Source organism: Hetaerina americana, unplaced genomic scaffold (assembly GCF_022747635.1).
Source record: "Hetaerina americana unplaced genomic scaffold, ioHetAmer1.1.p SCAF_23, whole genome shotgun sequence".
NCBI lineage: Eukaryota > Metazoa > Arthropoda > Insecta > Odonata > Calopterygidae > Hetaerina > Hetaerina americana.
Genome location: NW_027286797.1, coordinates 5673596 through 5698202, shown reverse-complemented (window position 1 = coordinate 5698202; position 24607 = coordinate 5673596). Strand labels below are relative to the sequence as shown.

Here is a 24607-nt window from a genome sequence, read left to right as displayed (position 1 = left end):
TATTCTGGGATCAGATGAATCAAAAACCATATACCTTCAAAATCGACGATACGATACGATATTTTACGATACTACACTTTAACGATATTTTAATGATTATTCTGCTATTCTGGAATGTGTCGTATCGAAAAAACCAAGCATAATGAAAATCGGTTCCGCCGGTCTCGAGTTGTAAATGGTGTAACTAACGCGATATACGACTTTCTTTTATATTTATAGATAATAATAAAATAACATGAATCATTGAGGAATATAAATTGGAAATATTCATAGTAAATTTCACAGAACAATGTGCTTAAATAATAGTTGCTAATGCGATACTAAAATTTACTTCCTAGTGTTTGCAAGTAGAATTGCAGTCCCTCAGTTTTTAATGGGAATTATATGCAGGTAAAGCTTAAATTCGCGAATAAAAACACGAGATAGTGAGCATTCGAGTGTTTTAAAGTTTGAGGAAGGTCCGTGGTGATGCTAGATTTGCTAAAAACGCATTGAGAGCCACAATATTGCCATAATATATGAATACCAGAGGAAGAGATCGAAATCACGGCCTTCAAAAATGCAACCGCATTAACTCCAGAATAGACAAAGTATATTTTAGATTTGAATATGAAGACAATCTTGCCGATTCCGATGTTAAAGTGGAGAGAGAGCAGCAATCAGGTTGACGACCTTTAAAGGACAAATCCATTTCCTCTCATGTAGCATTGTTTTTTCCGTGAAGGACGACGACATTTTGTAACGTCTGTGGGTGATTATTCATGTAATTATAGAATTATTAATAAAACAGACAGAGGTCATGAAATCTTAACGGAACGGCAATCTCCAAGCGAAATAATTTAAATCTTATTTTACAGCTTACGGGAATCTGTGTGACAGCTTTCCCGGACAGCTCTGCGCCCATATTTGCAAACCAACGCCGGGATCCTACGTCTGCGAGTGTCGAGAGGGTTTCTCGTTGATGGCAGATGGAAAGTCATGTGAGCAGGATGATTATCCGGATAGGTAAGTGTTTGACTAGATCTTTGAGTCCATTATTTTCCAGTTGCAAGGATGAATTTTGACTCCTGGCATCATTTAAGTATTGCAGAATCTGTTGAATATAAGATTATGGAGTGGCTGTAGGTGAGGAAGATCGTTTGATTGCTTTCGTGTTAATGGTGTCAGAATGGAAACAAGGGATCTGGCTGGCATTTGAAAAAACTTAAAGCTCACACCGTACCATTCTCTTCTTTTTTCACATCGCTCTACATTTACTCTTATTATTATTGTTGTTGCCAAGTACTTGATGAAGGGTTTCATGGAAGAAGGGACATTATGATCTCAATTCCGCCCGAATGAAGACTTTTATCTGTCTATCTACCGAGAGTCGTTCCGCGAGATAACGGCAAACGAATGCGAATGCAGCCTTAAATGGGAGACTACAGGCCGTGCGGGCCTACCTGTAAGTCCTACTTGGTGGCCAATCTGGAGCACTTCAGTGTAAAAAGTTCACGCAATTTTACTTATTATAAAGTCCTTTTTCATATCTACCATCACCTCTTCCACAACTTTCCCCGAAAGCAGAGTTACCCGTTTGTATATTGGGCTCCGTGTATCAGGGTCTAATGGATTGTTTAGCTTACTAATGGGCCTAGCAGTAACCCAACAGTAATTTTAAAGCTCTTTGCATAATAGATTACCACTTAGTACCCTCAATATGGCGGAGAAGCTACACGGGAAGGATTTAATATTACTTAGAATGGCAAATAATTAGCAAATGGTGAATAAATACATCTTTAATACAGCTCATAGAAACACTGCTTACGACTGAGAATCTCTCAAGTGGTTTTCAAAATGGGGAATGATAGTAAAGTTACCATAAAACGATCTGAAGATTATAATTACAAATTTTGAGGCTTATAGTGATCGCATAACTGCTATTTCTGTTTTCACACCTCTGGTAGTAATCTATTTCTGCTTTATTTTCTCATAAAATTACTCCAATCAATCTCGGTGCCTGTCTGTTGTTTGACGGAGATTTCTCTCGTGTCCTCATGTCCACCACGCTGAAATTCTTAAAGATAAAAGTTCCCTTCCCGAGAGCTCAGTTTGAATAGGGAGATGCTCCCTTCTTTTTTTAAATATTCTCTTTAACTTAAGCGAAAGAAAAGTGATAATTTACCACAGGAGCATGGGGGCTGCATTATTTCATATGCGCTGAGACTTATAAAATTATAGTTTCCTGGGATTAAAAGCAGTCGATAATTTCCAGCCCAGTAGATAATTGGCAGAACAGATCTCAAGAAGAAACTTACGTCTAGTTCTCCCTTGGTGGCTTTAGCTTGACACCATCTCTGACCGAATTTAATTCGTGAGAGAGAAATGTTCCAACATAATGTCTCATTCTATGGTTTATTGATTTCTGGACTCCTTCACTTAATTATGCAGTCGCGCAACATTTTTGTGCCATTTTATTCGAGGAAAGTCAAACAGGGAGCGCAAGAAACCCTTTCATCTCTTATAGGATCTGAAAAAAAAGTTCTGGAGAACCCTTTTCCTTGGAAAGGTTGTCGTTCGTCACAAACCACATAATAAAGGTCATATTTGTGAGAAGTTAAGAAAATATTTGCAATAGTTTTTTTTGATTAGTTTTATGACCAGATGTGTAAAAGTCGCTATCATTGAGCTATTCATAACAGGGGCCAGGTGAACTTCACCTGTAGTATTATTATTATTAGGTAATCTACCGGTCAAGGTAGGTTTTTGGGTGGACAAAAATACTAAATAAAATATTTTGTGACTCCTAACGAAACAAAAAATCCAGTATCCTACTCTACAACAGGTCCCTCTTCACCCTGAGTACTTTCTACCTCCATTCTTCCAGTCCAACATCCCTATCCTGTTCCTTTCCTTTCTTCGTTTGCCTAACATTCTCCCCTCTATTAAAGTCTTCAACATCCCACTGCCGGTCAATACACCCTTCATCCATTTTTCCTGTCTCCATAGGATTGCTCCCAACAAACCCCGCTCTTCGCCCACCATGCCTCGTACTTTCTCATTTGTTTTCTTCTCTGTCCATTTCACCTTCTCCATTCTTCTTCACATCCACATTTCAAAAGCACCCCATCTACGTCTATCCTCCTGCTTCAGTGACCACGTTTCTGCGCCGTACATAGCTACGCTCCTTATCAAAGTTCTTACGAGTCTTTTCTTAATATCCTTACTCAACGTCCCTGTCATCAAGTCCCTCCTTGTGTAAGCCTCTTTGCCGAGCGCAATTCTTCTCCTTACGTCCCTACTACTTTGACCGTGTTGGTCCAAAACACTTCCGGGATACGTAAACTGTCCAACTGCTCGAGCTTTTGCCCTCCTATTTTAATAAAAAGAGACGTTTCAAGCGTGATATGGAGGAATATCATGATTAATTAAAAATAGCAAGTTTCCAAAAAAATAAAGTTTAATGCGACCGGTTTCAATGTTACTACATCGTCATCAGGTGACAGTTAAAACAGTCAAAACCCCCGATCATGGCGCCGCACCGCGGGACACCCTCAACGAGACACCCCCCTCCATTCGGCCACGACGCGCTCTCCGGACTCCTAGGGTCTTTGCACCTTGCCTTCCCCTACCCTTCCCCCCCACTCACATAGTCACCCATGCTGCCTTCCACCTTCCCCCCTCTTCCCCTCTTATTCTCCACCCTCCCCTTACTTGCCTTCAATCATATATATACTGGTGAGGTTTAACTGTCACCTGATGATGATGAAGTAACATTGAAACCGGTCGCATTAAACTTTATTTTTTTGGAAAATTGCTATTTTTAATTACTCCTATTTTAATGTTTAGCTTAGCCTTTTTCTTCCTAGAAAATCGCATAACCTTTGTTTTATTAATATTGATTCTCATCCCATACCTGTCGCACTGGATTTCCAATTCACTCAGCAATGTTTGCAACCACTTGGCTGACTGACAAACTACAGCTTGGTCATCACCAAACCTAACTGATTTCACGAATGCCCCGCCCACTTTCATTCCTACCTCCAGTTCTTCCCATGCTTCTTTAATCATTTCCTCTGCATACAGGTTGAACAGCAACGGTGATAATGGGCAACCCTGCCTCACAACTCTTCGTAACACTGCCCATCCCGACTCTCCGTTCCCCACTCTAACCTGAGCAGTCTGAGATTAATCCAAGTTGCGGATTAGCCTCCTTTTCCTCCAATGCATTCCAATTTTCCGCAATATACTCATTAGGTTTTCCTAATTCACTCTATCAAACGCTTTTTCGAAATCTTCGAAACAGGCAAGAAAGTCCTGATTCTATTCTATATTCCTCTCGATTAATAATCTCATTACTGCAATGGTATCACGCGTACCTCTCCCCTCCCTAAACCCAAACTGATCATCCCCTAAGTAATCCTTTGCCCTACTCTCTATTCTTTTGTTTTAATCCTGAGAACAACTTTAGCTGCTTGGGATATCAAACTTATTGTCCTGTTTAAATTAATTTTTAAGCAAACGTTCTGCACTACGTGAAATGTCAATTTCGGGTAGCGGTTGACGAAAATTATTTCAGAAGATATTGGTAAAATTCTAGGAAACTTGGTTAAAAACGCTTTCAAAGAAATTTAATTCAAGGTTTGTATAAAAAGTATCGGTAACAATGTTTTCCTGGCGTTGCGTGAAGTGCAAATTCAGACCGTCGCTTAAGTGTGCGCGTGATCGCAGATCGTATTGGCATTGATAAGATGAAAGCGCATACCATACTCACTGAATATTTGGCGTTGCAAGAGATATGCGCTAAATTCGTCCCGAAGGTCTTGACGAATGGCAAAATGTGGAGTCGAGTGTTTTCTTCCGAAGACCTAATGCAACATCATCGTGACGAATTCCCAACCGCCGTACAGTCCAGACTTGGCAACAGTAGACTATTTCCTATTCCCAAAAGTGAAATCCTCCTTCAAAGGACACCGCCATGGCACCCTAAGTCCCGTCGAAGGAGCTTGCTCGCGTACCCTGAAGGACCTTCCGGAATCCGCTACTTCCATTGACCTAATTGTACTGCTCTTTCACCTTGCTGAGTGCCCTCTCATACCCCAAGTGGCGAGTCGTGCAAATGCCGGTGCATTTCTCCTTTCGCCTCTGCCGGCACCATTAGCTGCAGACGGTCGGGTTCTCTTCCTCCGAGCTTCAAATAAGAACCCCAATGTGCCTAGAGACACTCCTTCCCTGGGTAGTAACCCCTTCTCTCCCCCTAGGATCGCCGAATTGTGGCCTCCGGTGCAATTGGCACCCAATCGAAGGCAGGGTCCCTCCTTTTCCTTGCCCTCATGTTGTCAGTGGTAGCCTATGAGCACTGCATCTAATTCTGCCGAAACCGGTTTATCCTACGGTACCTGCGCCGATGTAGCGGTCGCTGGAGAAGTAAGTCTTGAAGGCCCCAATCTGAGAGGATTTCCAAGAGCTTAGGGAAAGCTCAGGTGAAGTCTTGCCAGCTGACCGCGGCTCCGGACACTACGGAATTAGTTCTTTCGGTGGCCTTTAATGGCGAATGCATAGATTCATGGATTGAGGACATTTGACTGAACACTAAACAGTTCTCTGGAAATATCTCACCCGTGACAAGGTACGAGTTCATAGCTACAATAAAAACACCGGCTTCAGTTCTATTGAATCCACTTCTCTCTCAACGGAAAAGAATTGTGGGAAAGTTTAACTGCCTGCAATTCCAATGAATGGACTACTAACTTTCACTTTCAAAAATTGTGTCGGCGTTTGTGATTTGGATGAGGTGATAATATTCAGGGATTTTCTTTTGAACTTTGCCTTTTAAGCTACTAATAGATCCATGACATTAGGATCGAGGAAGGTGGTTCAAGAATCTTTAAATGAACCCTGCGAGAGATTAGGTCCTGGAGACAATAGGGCCACCGGGGATGTTGGGCTTGAGGATTATATATGATTAATAGGTGCCAGGGGGTTTGATTTTGTGGTCGGTGTTGCACAAGCTGGCTCATATTTAGGCTGGCGTAAGATAAATCCATGTGAATGTCAATTGCGGTGCCTTAAATCTGTGAATAAAGACTGCAGTTGGGGATAAAGGGTCCTTGAGGGAAACTGCTTGAGGGAGCGCTTCTTGCAGGGGGAGTCAGTCCTGCTGGTTGGAATGGAAAGTCAGTGAAAAAATTAAGACGCGTTTGGAGAGATTTGTCTTAAAAATTCGAGGCCTTCTAGTGAAGTACGGTCGTGTAAAGGACTATAACTTCCTCAGTAGCCGTTAGTATTTTTGTTTGAGGAGGAATTTTGATTGAATGAATGGGTACGAATCTCAAATTAATAAAGGGAGAGACGTGAAGTAATATTCATTAAACTCAGCAAATCAGGTGTTAAAGGACGGTTTGCGTCAATCGATGCGATACGATGAAGTTCGCCAATTTTTTTTTGCTTTTGGCAAACATTTGACTAGAGAATGCGTTTACTATCTTCAACTAAAATAATCTCTGACAATTTATTCAGTTAGAGCCAAATCTATTTCATAATATTATATTGTACGGTAACGGTACCCTCATCATGTTGACATTGAAGGTTTTAGAAAGATTAAAGGCGCTCGCCAAATTTCAATTTGAGTCCACTGTATGGATCCATGTTTAACTTGGAGCAGTTATTATGCTAGTTATAGCAACACTTTAGTGCAATAGAGGATTATCTAGGTATTAAATTACTCTTGCAATGAGAGAAGACCGGTAAATTTCTGCATTCCAGAAGCGAAAAAGCTACCCGATAGATAAATTTTGAAAGAAGGCGGAAAGTACATGATGTGGAGTGCTTCATGACATCATTCTTGTGCGAATACAGTCTCCGGAGAAATAAGCCTCTTTTGTACAGGACGATGATTCTAAGAAAATCGTCGAATGATTTTTCAGCCGGACTGTGTAAATTTAAAGGCCATGGGTATGCTAATGTACGTAAGAAAGGTTTTGGAAATTTTATCAAAATATTCATAAAGAGATTTAAATTTAAACGCTCATTTTCGGTTTATACTTAGAAAAATAAACATATTTTGAATTTATTTAACCTTCATTGGAATACCGTTGACGCGCTGTTACGGGTTGAGAACCCGTAAAATCTACAGAGGCGTTGGATAAGTTATTGTTGTATTAGAGGAAATGAAATTGAGTGTAAATTAATTTAAAATAACGTAATCATATTTGTTTAGGATGACGGAAATAATGATTTGATTGTGAGGATAAACGGTGAAATAATAGGACATTGGGTCATTTCATATATCATGCAAAAATATGTTGAAATTGCGAGAAATTTCACAACTTGAAGGGAATCACCTGCCGATATGTACCCGCAGATGGTCTCGGTGAATGATTTTTGCGGTGAAATTCGCCCATTTCTTGTGAGGATGTGTGCTGAATGGCCTATGATAGAAGGCGTACACTTTGAATGATTTTATCTGTAAAACGGCAATAATGGTTGCATATGTAAAAAGCGTACTCCTTGCCGTTGGTTGGAAGCAAAATTTGGGCAAATATACCTGTGTAAAGTAAAAAATCAAATAATTGCAGCGGGGTAGGTTTACTTGAGGGTTATTTGCGGAATAAATATAAGACATAGGGGACGGATGAGTGAAGTATATGTAATAAAATTAGCCTTAAAAAGTATGAATTAGACAGTTTCTTACAATAGAACTTTTGCTGTACACATTTGTCAGGATTTTCGAGAGTAATGTAATGTTATTTTGGTTTTTGTGGTAAAAAATGCGGATGAAACTTCAAACCTTGACATCTTGACAGGTGTAAGATGTTACACATAGTGTGTTGTTGCTAAAAACTAAGACATCCTCTTATTTTTAGATGATTGTTAAAATATTTTTCAAAATCTGATTTATATGTTTTTTCCAGATGCAAGTTTAATAGCCCATGTGCTCATAGATGCCTCGACACCGGAAATGCCATAGAATGTTCCTGTAACCCTGGTTATCAATTGGGACCGGACGAACGTAGTTGCATTGGTGAGCGAATTATGGTTAATTTAAATATTTGATCGCTGCATATTATTATGCAATATATCCGCAATTAATGCTGTAATAAAGCTCGGAAAAGTAACTTTTCATTCATTTTTAATATCACCCTTATATATTTCAATTACATTTGAAACAAGTGTTGATTCGAAAACTAACATTTAAATAGAAAGATTTTCCAGCAAAAGAATAAAATATTCACTTTTGTCGAAAGGCTTGGCATAGCTCTTATGATCAAGTTTCATTCCCTATCGTTTGTGACCATATCTCCATCGATATCATGAAATAATTCAGTGCAACAACTCACATGCATGCCTAAGATAGTAATTATTCCGATTGTAAGTTTGATATTAGACTAGCTGATAATGTGCTCGTATTGTAAGTTTTAAATTATCCTTTCTGGAAACCAATTTCTATTTACAGCTATATTGTCTATCTTTTTTAATATAAAAACTCCTCATTCATTGACAGCTTCATTTTCCCCTAACTTACGAATTCCAAGAACAATCCCTGTTGTCGAACTTGTGCGTTATTCCTGTGGAGAGGGTACGGAAGAGTCCTAGCAATCGTACCTTTTGCATTGAGGAAGATAATATTGTGTCATTATTAAACATTCCTAATTTCCATGCTGGTAGATTTCAATAATATCTAACTCCTAATCGGAGGAAGTGTACTTTCTCATACAGCGGCACATCCTGTGTTGTTATTGGTCGGATTCAACTCCTCGTTCGGGACTGCACGGTATAATATGTCACCTAGGGATAGGGATAGCATTGGTGATGAGTGATGAAATTAACGTTGCGCCCATTCATGCGTATTTTTTTAAAGAGATATTATGTGATTATACAGCTTCAAGGTCTCTGAAGTTCTTATTTCTATTTTTTACGTGCTATAAAACTTATTTTGGACTAGTTCTAAGATACCCCATTTTGAACCTATGAGATTTGAGCTGACTTTTTCTATGAAATGGGACTATCATGGAAAAAACACGGCTGCTTTTATGCTAATGCACTCACTACTCTTGCATAATTGCGCTCATGATATCTCTTTTCCGTGAGCTGGACTTTTGATTCTGGACCTTTAATTCTTCAACTGTTAGTATTTCACTACCCAAAGGGCATGCATAAAATCACAGATTTGGATGTTAATTTCTATGCAATATCTAGCATTTTATGACCCTGGTCTATATTTGTCATTTGATGGAGTGCACTAAGGAATACAAGGAGAGGAAATTTTAATCCCCATGGATACACATGAGCTGTCGATGCACCCTCCCAAGCAAGAGAATCCGAAAAAAGGAGGCGATACCCATTAAGGCAAACGACGGTGTCAGTACCCACTCATATGGCTTTGGATTCTGAATGTTTAAAATCAGTAACAAAATGCTACTGCACGTCAATGATGATGCCGTGCGAAAATGCAACCTTGATCTCGAAGAGAACTGACGTTGTGCGGTGCGGTGCGAGTGAAATTGTTTCCCGTTGATAGTAGCTGAGCAAAGAAAATGTTCACTGGCTGTTCCTGTTGTCCCCCAGCCAGTGAAGTTTCTGTTTTACCTCTATAAAATTGTTTTTACTGCGTTGTAATATTTTAATCTCGGAGTAGTGATCATTATAGGTGATTTTAACTCATCCACCTGGGACTCTCCAAAACACGGCTTTCTTTGAATGCCCATGGTGACTTCTTATTGAGCAATGTATTCACGCCCTTCGACTTTTCAAGCACTGTCTCAAAGCTCTAAAAATCAAAAATATACCCCCCTGATTCAGGGAGGACACGGTTCACATTGGGAGCAGGATTGATTCCTGACTCTTTTGAGACATCTACAAAGCAACATCTTGATGAAAACACTCCGTGAGCCTTCGGTGAATCACGCCGCTATTCTAAATTTCTCATCCGTTGTTATTATGGGGAGTATACTTATTTCTCAATCAATCAATTATCGTAAAAACTGTTTCCTTATCGGCGCCAAAGGTAAAAATTGTCCTTTAATGGGGATTGCGGATTGTTCAGTGGTTATGTAGTCTCTATTGTTATTCCTGTTATGCATTCCTACAGATAATCGCGGAGTTAACTTGAAATTGAATCCCAAATTTTTGTCGGTCTTTTGTCAATCCGCGTGACTGCCCAAGGATTACTGGCGGAGTTTCCTATGAAAATCAGTTTTGTGGATTCAAGTATGATGTTGTGGAAGGCTAACACTATAAAAGCATGGATACAGAGGGACCAGAAAGACCACATTTATTTCTCCATTTCTCACACCTCCACCTAATCTTCTTCTCACCCGTGGTCAGAGCAGAGTGATACTCGAAAGGATTGGAGTTTTTTGTAAAATACTCCGTAACAAACGTTAGTTACGATAGACTTTTGCTTTGGTTTTTCTTCCAATCTGAACTGAGGATTAAGTTGACTTAAAAATACAATTACATAGATGCTTCTGTTTGTTCGTCCACAAACAAATTTCAAAGAATATTCTATTGTTGGCTAGCAATTATTCAACTAAATAATTATCAATAAAAGCCGAACTAATAGTCGTGATGATAATGCACACAAAGGTCTCCGGAATAGGAATCCATTAGTAATTTAAAAAAATGAATTTCTAGATTTTACTAAATAATAATTGTTTTGAAATGGCAGGGATAGTAAAAATTCGAAATGGAGGGAGAGAATGAAATGCACTTTTATTAGCGCAATAAACTGAAAATATGGGCTTCTTGCAATTCGATAAGCATTGATTTTCATGTCATACAGCATGGCACGTCTTCAAATTTGACCATTTTTCTCGGCAAGTTTAGACGTATGCCTCGCTATGCTTTTATTTAATTTACTCATGATTTAATATAGGCAGTGTTACGAGAAAAATGTCCAACAGAATAGAAGCAACAATTTAACTGGAACTTTTTAAAAAATTACACACTTTTAAGGGATCGTCTCCTGGTGTGGGTATATAAATACGAATGAGTGCAATTTGCGCTTTTCCTCAAAACTATTAACTGCGTTTTTAGGTTACATATACCCTCTTATTTAAGAAAATTGATGCCGGTTGTGTGTTTTCTATTTTTTATTCATTACTCCACTTTCAAAACAATGCAGATTAACGCATATTAATTTTTTACGAACGCACTCAAATTGTTTACGATTTTTGACATTTCCTTTTAAAAAGTGGTTTTCCATTTCATTTATTTTGATGATATTTTGGAGTTGCTCTCTACATATTACAAGTCTTAGCAAAAACATAGTGAATTCAAAATTTTGTCGTCTTACATATATCTACGTCATCCTTTATGTTTATCTCAATCATTTTCGTTATGATTAGCAATTGCCATCTTACTTTTAATTTAGTATGCAGGTGAGCCAGGGTCAAACAAATGATTTTTAAGTGATTTAGTTGACATTTTTTGAAGAGCAGTTAAACCATACCTAAAAGAAAGATAATCACATTGAAGCATACGGGTTTCTTCCTATGGTGAAGGCTATAGGAAGAAAATGGTATTGAGGTCTAAAGATTGCTCCATTTGAAGTATGTTGAAATGAAGACGATGTGATACAGAAATCATTAATGCGTAGACTATGAATGCCAACTCGTCTTTTAGTTAAAGCTTTTCCATTTCTTGTGATTTTTATTCCGGACTAAAATACTTTTTTTCAGAGATTAAACAAGACTCACGGCCTGTCGCAGGTGACTTAAAGCCCAATAAATGCCCAACTGGGTTTGCTTTTAACCCTGACACTCAGTTTTGTGATGGTAAGTACCTACTTACTTCGTTACCTACTTTTTTGTTGCATGAAAAACACTTGATTTATAGTGTTCTACTTTTTCGGTGATTTATAGTTATCGTGACTTGTTTCCTTGGTTCAAAAACTCTCGTTGTATCTCTCCTTTCATTTTACTGGAACACGCACGCTTAGATTTTGGTCATATTTTTCATTTAATTTTGACTTATTATTCTACATGCATTCTATTCATCTTAGTGGTTTTCATATCGAATTGCATCCGGAGACGCCAGATTGGTATAATGATCATTAAATGAAGAAGACAATGTATTTTTCCACTGTCCTTTATTTTGCTACTGCTAGTTTCAAAACATAGGCGTCATCATCAGGTACACATTAGTCAAGTTGCGGTCCATTTATATACCATTCTTATGGGGGAAGGGTTGGTTGAGAGAGAGAGAAGGGGGTGGAAGGAGAGGAGAGGGAAAGATGATTGGTTGTGATCGGCGTTGGTGGGAAGGAGGAGAGGGGTGCTAATCGTCAGGAAAGGCGATTGGTGGGGTTCACAGTGTGGCGGGAGGGTAGTTAGGTCTTTCCGTGAAGGAAAGGGACGCTTTCAGGATTGGGGAGAGGTATTCAAACAAAAAATCGTTGACCAAATGACTCTTTTTCCAATGACTTCTGACTTCCAGCTCTTCCCCCTTGTCCATCCTCCTTCCCTTGTCCGTTTGGTGTATCAGTTCGTGGTTGAAATCGCTCCCATGATTTTCTTCCCATAGATGCTTGGCGAAGTGAGATTACGCGAGGTCACATTTCCTAAAACAGAGTTTTTGTTCCTCCGCTTGTTTTCAATGATCTCCCCGTTTGGCCTTTGTACATAGCACTACAGTCCTTACTAGTTAACTTATAAATGCCACTTTTATTTTGTTTGCTGCTTTTAACAATGCTAACAACTTAAAATCATTAATGAATACTATGAAAGAAAGTGGAAAAACAAAATAAAAGTGAAGGCTGTTCCCAGGAATAATCCGAAAGGGTTACGCAATCATGATGTGGCTTATGAAATCATTAAACTTAGTAGCATAGACATACCAACCTGCTTTCTTCCATCAGTGGGAAAAAATTATTCAAGCAATGTATAACGCTAAGTCTTGCATTTTCTGATTTCAGACATAGATGAGTGCGAGCGGAATAAGGATGACTGCCATGGAAATAGCATTTGCCAAAACACAATTGGCTCATTCAAATGTATAAGAGCGCCTTTTGAAAGCTGTCCACCTGGATATAAATACGATCCATTGGGGGAAACATGTCTTGGTAAGAGTTATCATTTTTGTATCCCATTTTTTTTAGTCTTGTGACTCATTTAGTGTGTCAATAAACGGGTCCCAGGATATTTGATATGATTAACGTTTCTCAATCTTATTTGTCAATATATCAACCATTAAAGAATTTTCATTTATGAGCAATGGAATAATATAGAATTACAGAATATCTATCAAACAGATGAAAACAGAAATTTATTACTTCTAATTAATATCCATTATTTCAATACAAAATTTGTGAAACAATTCCTATAGAGGTAGCAATGATGACAGCATTCTTTTCAGGGAATTTATAACGGAGTATTCTATATTAAATTCGGACAACAAACACCATGCATGTATGTGAGTCTAGGTTTGTCTATGCAACTATACTTAAACCTTTGCGTACATGTGGGTGTGCGATTGCAAACAGTGATTTGGAGAGAAAATTTATGTTTATGATATTTTCCGAGAAGTTCCTCTAAATTATAATTTGTAAGATGAAATGCAAAGGAATGAATATTGTGAATATGTGATTTCCAATTTTCATTTTTAATTGTACTGAATTCGTTCAGTAATGCTAAGAGTCGTAAGAATAGTGTTCTAAGATAAAATAATTGGACAATCTGGATTGCTAAAATAGTGGCGTTTGATTTCAACAACTGCCGTAGTTTGAACTTGTTTATACCCACCATTTCAAAGAGCAAAAGGTTTATAACACCATTTCTGATCCCTGAGTTTCCTTCACTATTTTTGAGAACATCTTGAATATTAAGGTACTCTAATTCTGTGGGATTATTGAGCCCCATACAATGCCATTTGAGGGGATCGGCCCCGATACTGACGGAATTGGAAGCTTTAATTATGAAATTAATGTAAATAGATGAGGTACTTTATCACCTTCTTAGATTTCAATGCAGTGTATCATCATCTATTGATGATATTGAATGCAGTACCCGTCTCCTCTTTTAGTAGGTTGAATGTTACAGAATTGATGTGATTGAGGCGTTTTTATAATCAATATATTTTACTTCCTTCCAGTCTAAGTTTAACACATTCCACGAGTGGAACGGAATTCCGTTTTTAGGCGAAGCGGTTTGAGTGCAAGATGAAACGTTCATGCATTATAGGGCTGTGTTTATGTTTCAAGTTGAAACTTGTAAGGTATTCTACTCTATTTTCGAGATATCTACTCCTGGGAGATTTTACTTTCAAAACTTTAATTTAAAAACAAAACATTGTTACTTCTACGCTTTCATTTTTTGACATTGACATAGTTTATTTTTATGGAAAATTAAAATTAATCGGGTTTTTTATTTTCTGTACCACAGAAAATTAGAGGATTGTACGTATTGCGTCGTGCTTAAAAATTCCTTACAAATGGGTTCCTCTATCATGTATATTTTATTCACGAAAATTTTAAATGTTATTATAGGGTCATTATGTTTTTACAGTAATATTAAACTCCGGTTAATATTAATGTCAAGTTGGATAACTTTATTGCAATAGTTTTTATTATTTAAAACTAATGATATAATCTGTTGCACACATGCAAGCTCATTATTCCTTTCCCAGTTTCGGTCAGATGACAGAAGACACCTTTAGAAACAGTTTTCCAAAAATGTTGGTATTTATGGCTTCAAAGTGATCTTGTACTTTTGAATAATTTTGGGTGAAGGTCTCTTTTGGATCTTCTCTCCACATAGTCACATTTTCCATGGCCGACGTTTCAGTGGACAGCTAGTTCATCGTTCTAAGGGCGTCGGGTGCTGAGACCCAGTCAGTTTACAGTTATTTAATACCGCAGTAGAGAGTACAAATAAAACAATGGATTATAAATGTTATAAACATAACAACCCGGAATCCCCGTTACAAATATGTTTCATCCACGGGGTCCATTAAAAATGAAAGGTGCCATAAATAAATCAACTATGACGTAACTGAAAATCATTATTTTTCATCGGGAGCAGTAGTTGCCGCTAAGCTGAATTGGAGACTGAGATACGAAAGATGGAAATGCAGCCGCAATAACTTCGCGTTCCGATTTCTTCCGCGGTTCCCAGTTGGAATACGCGCCAGAACATCATCCGCCGTCGCTGGCCTCGGTATCGAACGGCTAACCTTCGGTTGCAGGTCACCTCCATCATCAACACGGTCTGGAGCCCCTTCCAAGAAGCCCGGCGGGACAACTGTGAGGAGGATATTAATTGCCAGCGCATGGAAAGTCTGCTGGAGCACCCTTAGCGACTTGGCCCCATAGACGTCAGGAAGTTGCAGGTGGCGACATCTCCCAGGGAGAAGCTAAATGCTCGCGAACTGTCTCGCCGAACCCGGGAAAGGAGAAATACCATTGCAGTCGAAGGAGAGTCCGCGGGCGTGTCCCAAGAATCGGTGACCACCGGTTCCCAAAACGCTGTTGACGCTCAATCTTCAATTAGAAGGATCTTGGTAGTGATGCGTCGCAACCGCCTCGGTTCTGCAGGATTTCGTATCTCAACCGAGAATCGGGCTACGCACCGAGTTATAATTTGACACATCTAATTAAGGAGAAAGGCCGGGGGATTGGCAGGAAATCAGGCGAGGAGGCAACGAGCGTCGTTCAATGAGGTGATTCCTGAGCATTGAATGGGTATATATTTATGCTGAAGAAAAAATGGAACTGGTGTACTCAATTCCCCGAGGATGATGGACGAGTTGTCCATTGAAACGTTGGCCACGGAAGACCTGACATGGTTGAAAAGCTGGGAAACCTTCTTCCCCATTAATGATTATTTGAAAGATAAAAGAGAAGTCATAACTTGTTGTCACTCAAACATTTTCATATTGAAATACATGAACACTTTAATTGAAAATGTATCCTCTTCAAGTCTTCAAGGCCAATAGTTAGGCACAATAAATGTGACTTTGGGCATATATGTGTATTTTCTTGTATTTGGGTGGTGCCTGTATATTAAAATATATATATATATATATATATATATATATATATATATATATATATATATATATATATATATATATATATATATATATATATATATATATATATATATATATATATATATATATATATATATATGCAAAACAATATTATATAATTATGTTTTTGCAGAACTGGTTTTAAAATAATTTATTGTGTCTTAATTGTCACAGATATTGATGAATGCACTGAAGGTGGCAACAATTGCAGTCTGGGTCAACAGTTTTGCCTCAACACCCAAGGATCATTTACATGCATAAATAAAAATAAGAGGAAGGAATGCCTTGCTGGTTATAAATACAATGTTGCCACCGAAAGTTGTGAAGGTAGGATTTATCATCATTTAATGTTATTAAAAAAATGGCCAATTCTTGTAAATAATAGATTGATTAATAATACCTGTTACAACAGCATATAAGGAACTAGTTTGAGTTGGCTGATAATTTTTTATTACTAAAAGTATTTCTAAATACCCCCGGGCCACTCACTGTTTGACTAGAACTCCATGGAGTTCTTTCAGTGAAAAAGAAGTACTCTATGCTAACCAATTAAATTCATGATGGTCCACTTCTCAGTAGTATGAGCTCCGAATTGCACAAAAAATGAGTTGTCATGGCTCACACCAAGTCTGTTTAGAAAATTGGGAGCTATGGAGGGTCAGATAGTAGCATAAATGTAGTATCACATTGTGTGGTTTCTGTGACCACATCACCCAGTGATCCTTGAATGCATCAACAGTAAATATTTTACCCAATGAGTCCACAACCTAAAATCAAAATGTTATACCATATCTTCAAAGCATTTATTCAGTTTTTTTCTTTTTAGTTCTTGCAAGGTAAGTGTAAGCCCTGACAGTGTTCATGTGTAAAATTTGAATAGATTTAATCATGTGTAACTTTAGAGTTATCCTACCTGATGATGGATGTGCAATCTTAATTTTATTTTTCATGATGCAACCTAATTTTATTTTTTAGATGTAGATGAATGCGAAGAAAAAATTGATGGATGCTCCCCTGAAAATGAAATCTGTCGCAATACAGCTGGGGCATATGAATGCAATGCTATATGTGAACCAGGCTTTAATTTCAATGAAGATTTGCAAAGATGTGAAGGTAAGTTTAAATTTTCTACATTAGATGTACCTGTAACCCAAAATGACTTTTTCAATATTTGGAGTCTGAAAATACTAGTCTAAAGAGGGTGCTTCCACTCTAGACTGTACTTAATTCGTCTTTCAATTCTCCAGTACATTCTTTGAAACGTTTAAAATTCACTGTCTCTTCCATCAGATCTTTAATGAATTCATTATTATATTTTTTAATAAATGTTTCCATTCTACTCCCATCATTATATTACTGTTGCGACACATCTGAATATTATTAAATTTATTATTATTCTCATATTTAAAGTCGTGTTTGCATTTTCACTTGTGAGCATTCACTTTTCCTAATAAAATAAACATGTTGATGAATAATTATTTGATTAACCATGTGGATCTCTAAATAATTTTATGGGCAGAAAGGAAAAAATATTTTTAAAACTAAATTTATCATTATTAAGTCACATCTATCATTTTTTGTCTAATTTCTAAGTGAAGTAAAAGTTTTTGGAAGTTTTAAAAATCCTTACATTCAATCTTATCCTTTCCCAAAAGATTTACCATAAATCTATAGCAAAGGCTTTATTATACCTCTCATGTTGTTATTAGATGGAGAAAGTTATCACTCTTAAGTAATATTATAGTGTTGTGTTTAGACTTCTAATGTCTTCTAGACTCAAGCATACAAAGCTTTGTTGATTAAAATTCATAACATGAGCATATATTGATCAATATTATTGCAGAGATTATACTGTTGTCATATTTTGTTATTCATTTCATTATCATGGTCTAAGACAGCTTGTAAATTTTATGCAGCAAATCAGAATCGCCTTACTCTTTGAAAGATCTCTGATAAAGGATTTGGAGTTTGCCCTCTTCACATTTCTACTTATTAAGAAATATAAAGTAAGAGACAGGAAAAGAGGAAATATAGGTAGTTTAGGTCTGTGCAAGGTGAGATGAAATATTTATAATATATATATGCTCTCCCATGGACTTCAACCTTGATGTGGTGGAAGGACTTGTGCGTTCCAATGACCCCTGGAGCTGTGCTGGTGGGAGTAATAATAATTGCTCCTGGTAGGGTCACCCATGTCAGATAGGTCAAAGGTTAGGAGCCAGACAAAAGGCAGTCCTGTTCCTCAGTGAGGTGGCTGCAAAGGTATCTGACCCCAGTAGGACAGCCATTGAGTGATGGTGTCACAATAAAAGCACTATTGAGGAAGGCAATGGGAAATCACCTTCATTATTATTCCCAAGATTTATAAGATGGATATTGAAGAGAGTGAGAAAATGAGTCCTGGCCACTACAGGACTCAGCCCAATCATCCATGTGTCATGCCTGGCATCAGAAGAAGCAAGGGCTCTGCGGTGGTCATCTCACAAAACCCTTGAATAGCAAAACCAATGGCAGCAAATCAGAAGAGGCTGAGAGAGAAGATCAAAGGAGTTAGAATAGGAACTTAAAATGGTTCTAACATTCCAAGAACAGGATAATTAGAGAATATAAAGCAAGACATGGGAAGAGGAAATATAGACATTTTAGGCTCATGTGAGGTGGGATGGAATGACAGCTGGGATTACTGGAGTGATAGAGGGTAATATACAGCGTAGGGGATGAGAGACCAAGGGTTGCTTTATATTGAATAAAATGATAGGAAAAAGTGCAGTCAACATATAGCTAGCAACGGATAGAATATTCCTGGTAGAGATAAAAGCAGAAGCGACAAATTTGGTCATTTTTCAATGCACCTATGTGTATTGCATGTCACTAAGCAATCATGAGGGCAAAGAAGTCAATAGGATATATGTTCAGTTAGAGAACATAATCGCATGTGTTCCCGTGAGAAAACATTTGGAAGTATTGGGGGACTGGAATGCGACCACAGGCAAAGGAAGAGATGGTCATGAGCTGGGGGAACTGCAGTGGTTTAGGTACGGAGAATGTGTCCAAGGAGAAAGCAATTGAATTATGCAGGGGACGGGGGTTAGTAATCACCAAGACTTGGTTTATACACCACAAGAGGTGCAGGTATACAAAGAAAATGCCAGGTGACTCAGAAAGGTATCAGTAAAATTATATAATGGTTGGGCATAGATTTAGGAACAGTATGATCAATTCAAACAGCTTACCGGAAGTGGATGCGAACTCTGGTCACAATTTAGTTAATATGAAGTGTGGTGTCCGTTTAAAACAGATAAGACAGGGGCGGCAGTTTAGGAAATAGAATGTTGGAGCATGACAAGGAAGGTGTCTCAGGAGGCTGTAGAGAAAATTATGAATACGGGAAAAGAGAGTACTGTCGATGAAAAATGGAAATATATGTAAAAGGGATATCAAAAACTGAAAAAAAACTATAGGGGCTATAAATAGGGAAAGGACAAGGAAGCCATGGATCACGGATAAGATGATTAGAAAAGTAGATGAGAGAAGAAATTGGAAGAATGTAAACATAGAGTTAAGCAAAAGGAAGTACAAAGAATTACATATTAAATTGAGACAGGTAACCAATAAAGCAAAAGAAACATGGTGGAAGATGCTGTGCGAGAATATGGAAAGTTTGCAGAGGAAGGATGTAATTGGTGTGTTGTACAGGAAGAAAAAATCACTATTGGGTAGTAAGAAGGTAAGATCTGTGCTAACAGTGAGAGATAAGTCAGGTGAGATAATAGTTAAAACAGAAAAGATCCAAGGGAGATGGGAGGAATATATAAGGGAACTGTATGGTAAAGAACTTATAACTTATATACTTATATATATATATATATATATATATACTTATAGGCCAATAAGCTCGGGCATAGCAAGAGAACATGACTTAGTTAAAGATAGCTTAGGTCCAGGCATACTCGACGATGAGATAGATAGGGCATTAAGGGAGATGAAACTAAATAAGGCCATGGGGGTGGATGGGATTCCTGCGGAACTACTAAAAGGTTTAGGAAATTGTGGGAGGAAGAGGCTATATGGGCTGATCCGTAGTATTTATGAGATAGGAATCTAGCTGGATGCCTTTGTGACATCAGTGTTATAATCTATTTTAAAATAGGTAAAGGCTTTATAATGTGAGGTTTACGGCACAATAAATTTGATTTCCCATGCAGATAAAGTGGTTCTCAGAATCATCAACAAAAAGATTGGGAGCAAGGCAAATGATTCCTTAGCGGATGATCAGTTTGTGTTTAGGAAGGGAGAGGCATGCGCAATGCAATAATGGTAATGAGATCATTAATCAAGAGGAATATAGAATACAATCAGGATGTATTTGCTTTTTTGGTAGATTTTGAAAAGGCGTTTGATAGAGTGAATTAGGAAAAACTGATGAGCATATTGCAGAAAATAGGAATAGATTGGAGGAACCGGAGGCCGACAAATAAAATAGGATGGCAGAAACTAGAGCAGGTGGAATAGTTTACATATCTCAGACGTGTTTTGGACCAAAATGGTCAAAGTGTTAGGGAGGTAATGAGGAAAATTGCATTAGGCAAAGAGGCGTTCGCAAGGAAGAGGTTCATGAAATTTTGATACGGGGCGTTCTTATGTATGTACCATGTGGAAACGTGATCACTAAAGCAAGAGGATGGATTTAAATTGGAGCCTCTTGAAATTTGGGAGTGGAGAGGGATGGAGCAAGGAAAAGGGATTGTTGGGAGAAATCCCGAGTAGGCAGGAAAAATGGATGAAGAGCATATTGATCAGAAGTGGGATGCTGAAAACTTTAATAGAGAGGAGAATGTTAGGCAGACTATGAAGGGGCAGGAATAGGACAGGGATGTTGGATGGGATGAAAGGAGGAAAGAAGTGCACAGAGATGAATAAGGGCTTGTTGTAGAGTAGGATATTGGGTTGTGTTTTGTCAGGAGAAACAAAATACTTATTCGGTGGTTACGTCCTCCCAAAACCTACATTTAACAGTAGATTACCTAATAATAATATTGCTACTGTTTTACGTGACAGTCCAGTGGTAGAATGCTACACTACTACTGACCAGAGGGTGCAGGTTTGATTCCTTGGCACCCTCCGCTTCACCCGGGCTATGTGATTTTTTGGGTTCCAGAACTTCCTGGGAAGCCATAGGTCACAAAAGGAAAGGATCTATCCCCCCTCCCCTTTCCCTTTGAATGTGTGAATTCCACACACCATTGCCCTTGGTACTGGGATAACTCTATCATCACCTATCATACTACCCTTCAGGTTGCTATCTGTGTTTATTGTATACATTTATTACTATGCATGTTTAAAAAATCTGTCAAAGTTACTTTCATGTTCCTAATGCAAGCACCATAAAAGTATAAACTGAGCCCAAAGTACAAGTTACTAAATGTGTACATTTCATGAATAATTTGCAATAACTATTAGGTTAATAGTTAAATATGGAAATTATTATTTCAGTGTAATAACTTTTAGGTTAGCAGCATACTAAATCCATCCATCTTTCAAGCATGGAATGATCATCTCAAATGAGAGTTCATACTCTCTCTACCTATGCTAGTATGTGGATCATTCCAGTATAGGTGGAGTATCAAATGGAAGGGTGCCAACACACTTGGATCCACCCCTGCCACTAAGGTATAAATGAGAAAATGTCTTTTGATACTACGAAAATGAAAGAAAGAGTAAAACAATTATTAAAAACAAAAGATTAAAGGACAAAAGCAAGAATGGAAAAGAGCACATTAGAGTGATATAAATGCATTAACAGCAACAACTAGAGATCTATTGCGGATTGTCCCTAAAAACTATTACATCACTAGGTAAAATCCTTCTACTTGCATTAGGGAAACATCTGAAATCATGATTTATTTCTTCCTTAAATTTATTGCTCGCTGATTCCTCCGGTCTTTACAATACTAATTAATTCCCCTATATTTACTTGAACACCATTTCTCGGGAAGGCTTTTATTATAATAAATAAAAAATTATAAAAAATAGCTAAAAATTACTTCTGGTCACACAAAATCAGGATCAAGGCTTACTGTAATTAGTGTACGCAGCACAAAAAATTGAGCATGTGGTATGATTATATTGCCTTTATACCTTCACAGCATCCAAATTACATGAACCTTCTCTTTGTCAATTACCTCTCTAATGGTTTAAGAACATCATAGGTTGGCAGAGCTGCAAAATATTCCTATACAATACCTTAAAGAATAAGTGCCTTTGAGTGAATTTATACTTAATGAAATGGTGCAATGATAACCTGGCATCAAGGTTAACGATAATTTGAATAAATATAATGTAATGTTATACATTCCTAGGAATTAATCATCAACTGTCTACTTTCAGGTTTTTAGCTATTGGAACTGTTTGTTACTGTTGACTGAAACGATTAGTAACTCTTGACTGGACAACTGGCTGTATGCTTAGTGAAACATTAATACAGTCCCAGAAGATGTCTAGCTTTATATATTTTGTATTAGAATTTGAAGCAGTTACAATTAATAGTTATCCTTTTGACTTATGTTTCTTTGACTTTGAAGTTTATAATAATGAAGGAGACAGATGTGACAGTGAGTTATCAAAACCCTATGTTGTTACCAAGACACCAAATAGAGGCAGCTCACATGGCCAGGATTGGATAATTTAGTGATGGCCTGGTTTTGAATCTTGATTTCATGGATTTGAACGGATTTGGCCGATTTTTGAATTCTGAATCCTTTTCTAGTAAATGTATCACAGTTTATTGGACATATGAACTATATTATCATTAAAAGTGATGAATGAGGACTATTCTAGGTGGCATGGTGGAAATAAGATGGTGATTACAACTGTGGAAAAGTATCAAGATCAAAGAGTTCAATCAGATAAGACTTCCAAGAGTTCCAATAGCAGAATGCTGTATTAGTGGTGCACTGACCTTGGTCGCTGAATTAAACTGCATCAAAAGTGACTTGCTGAACTAAATTACTCATTACTCACTCTCGTTGTTGATAGAGTAAAATTTTTGATCAAATTCACAGCAGATGCTATGTAATTGTAGTTTGCACCAAGTTTGAAGATTCCTGTTATTGTGGAGAACAGATATTGGCAGGCAGGCAAATAGTTTGATTTACATATAATGGGAATAAATCCAGAGCTAACCACTCTGTCATGAAGTTTAGTTCATGGGAGTGGGAAATGGTTGCTACCAAACTTCAGTAATACAGGCAGTAACTCTGCAGGGTTGGATGATTTTTTGTCATGAAGGGAATCCTAGACATAAAATGCTATAGGTAATGTTATCACACAGTTGTAAATCTCCATAGAAGAAACCCACAAAGGAGTCCTAGGATGTGATATGGATCTCAAAGCACACAATTGACAAACATTGCGCAAATAACTAAGCCATTTTTGTGTGGTATGATACTGAAGATGATGATGAACACTTTTTTGCTCTTGCACACAGAGGTATTAGGTGGTATTATTGCATTAAGTGTGGTCATTATTTGTGCTGATGCAATCTGAATATCCATGACAAAAGCCCAGGTTGTGTGTATACTGTGGGGAAAAATACTTTGGCCGATAATTATGAAAAACTATCTTATTTTTTGTGGCATTGAATTTAGCAAAGCTAATTATACTTGCACTTGCTATATTCAGGTACCCACATTGATTTACCCATAAGATATCCTTTTTAATGTGTTGCGATCGGGAGTTTTATATCCTGTAGGGAATGCATGACGGTTTTTTTTACATGTAAGAGAGTTTTTTGAATATGAATATTTTGACCAATCAAAATTTACATATGATTGCAAGAGGACTGCAGTGTGCCAGAGGTGATTTAAGGATTATTATATATCAGGAGTGATTGTTATTTTTGGAATTTTGGATTTCGATTAGATTCAAGATGTAGAAGTGGAAAAAGAATTTGAATCCCTAAACCCAAGTTGATGTCTTCACTTATGCTGCTATTCTCACCGTAAGTCTCACACAAACCTCTCAAGCGACTATTTCGGTGGATAGCTACGACTATGGATTACAGGGTGTGATCCAAAAAAGACAGGACTGATTTTATAACTTGTTCATTTCGACGAATATAGTTTAATTGAACTTGTCGCCCTCAAAGTACATGCCTTGGCTGACGAAACACCTTTGGCAACGTTTCTTCCAGCTCTCAAACCCTACCAATTAAGCCGCTTTAGGAATCCTCTTCAGGTCCGCCGTACAATTAGTTTTAATGTCCGCAATAGAGTCGATTCGGCGGCCTTTCAAGGTTGATTTTAACTTTGGAGACAAAAAAAAGTCTGATGGAGGTACGTCTGGAGAGTAGGGTGGCTGCGGGATTATGGAAGTTCCGGTTCTGGCGAAATACTTCAGTCACGATCAGCGCTAAGTTAGCCGGCACGTTATCGTAGTGGAAAACGTCATACAATGTTTCTCATACCCGGCCTCTTTCGGCTCCCTGCGACCCTCAGCCACTTCATAATCTTTCAATAGAAATCTTTGTTGATGGTTTGATCTTGAGGGACGTATTCGTAATGAATCAGCCCTTGCCAATCAAAGAAAAACATCAGCATGG

At 37.8% G+C, this 24607-nt stretch overlaps 1 protein-coding gene across 1 annotated transcript in view; it reads left to right on the top strand.

Moving 5' to 3' along the window:
• The window catches only part of LOC139689413 (fibulin-1-like), a 100170-nt gene that overhangs the window by 51872 nt on the left and 23691 nt on the right, over nt 1-24607 (top strand). Inside the window, exons 5-10 of the mRNA XM_071586516.1 lie at nt 858-1005; nt 7893-8002; nt 11661-11756; nt 12896-13042; nt 16183-16335; nt 16984-17121. Of these exons, the coding sequence (XP_071442617.1) occupies nt 858-1005; nt 7893-8002; nt 11661-11756; nt 12896-13042; nt 16183-16335; nt 16984-17121 (792 nt within the window). The remainder of the gene's footprint in view (nt 1-857; nt 1006-7892; nt 8003-11660; nt 11757-12895; nt 13043-16182; nt 16336-16983; nt 17122-24607) is intronic.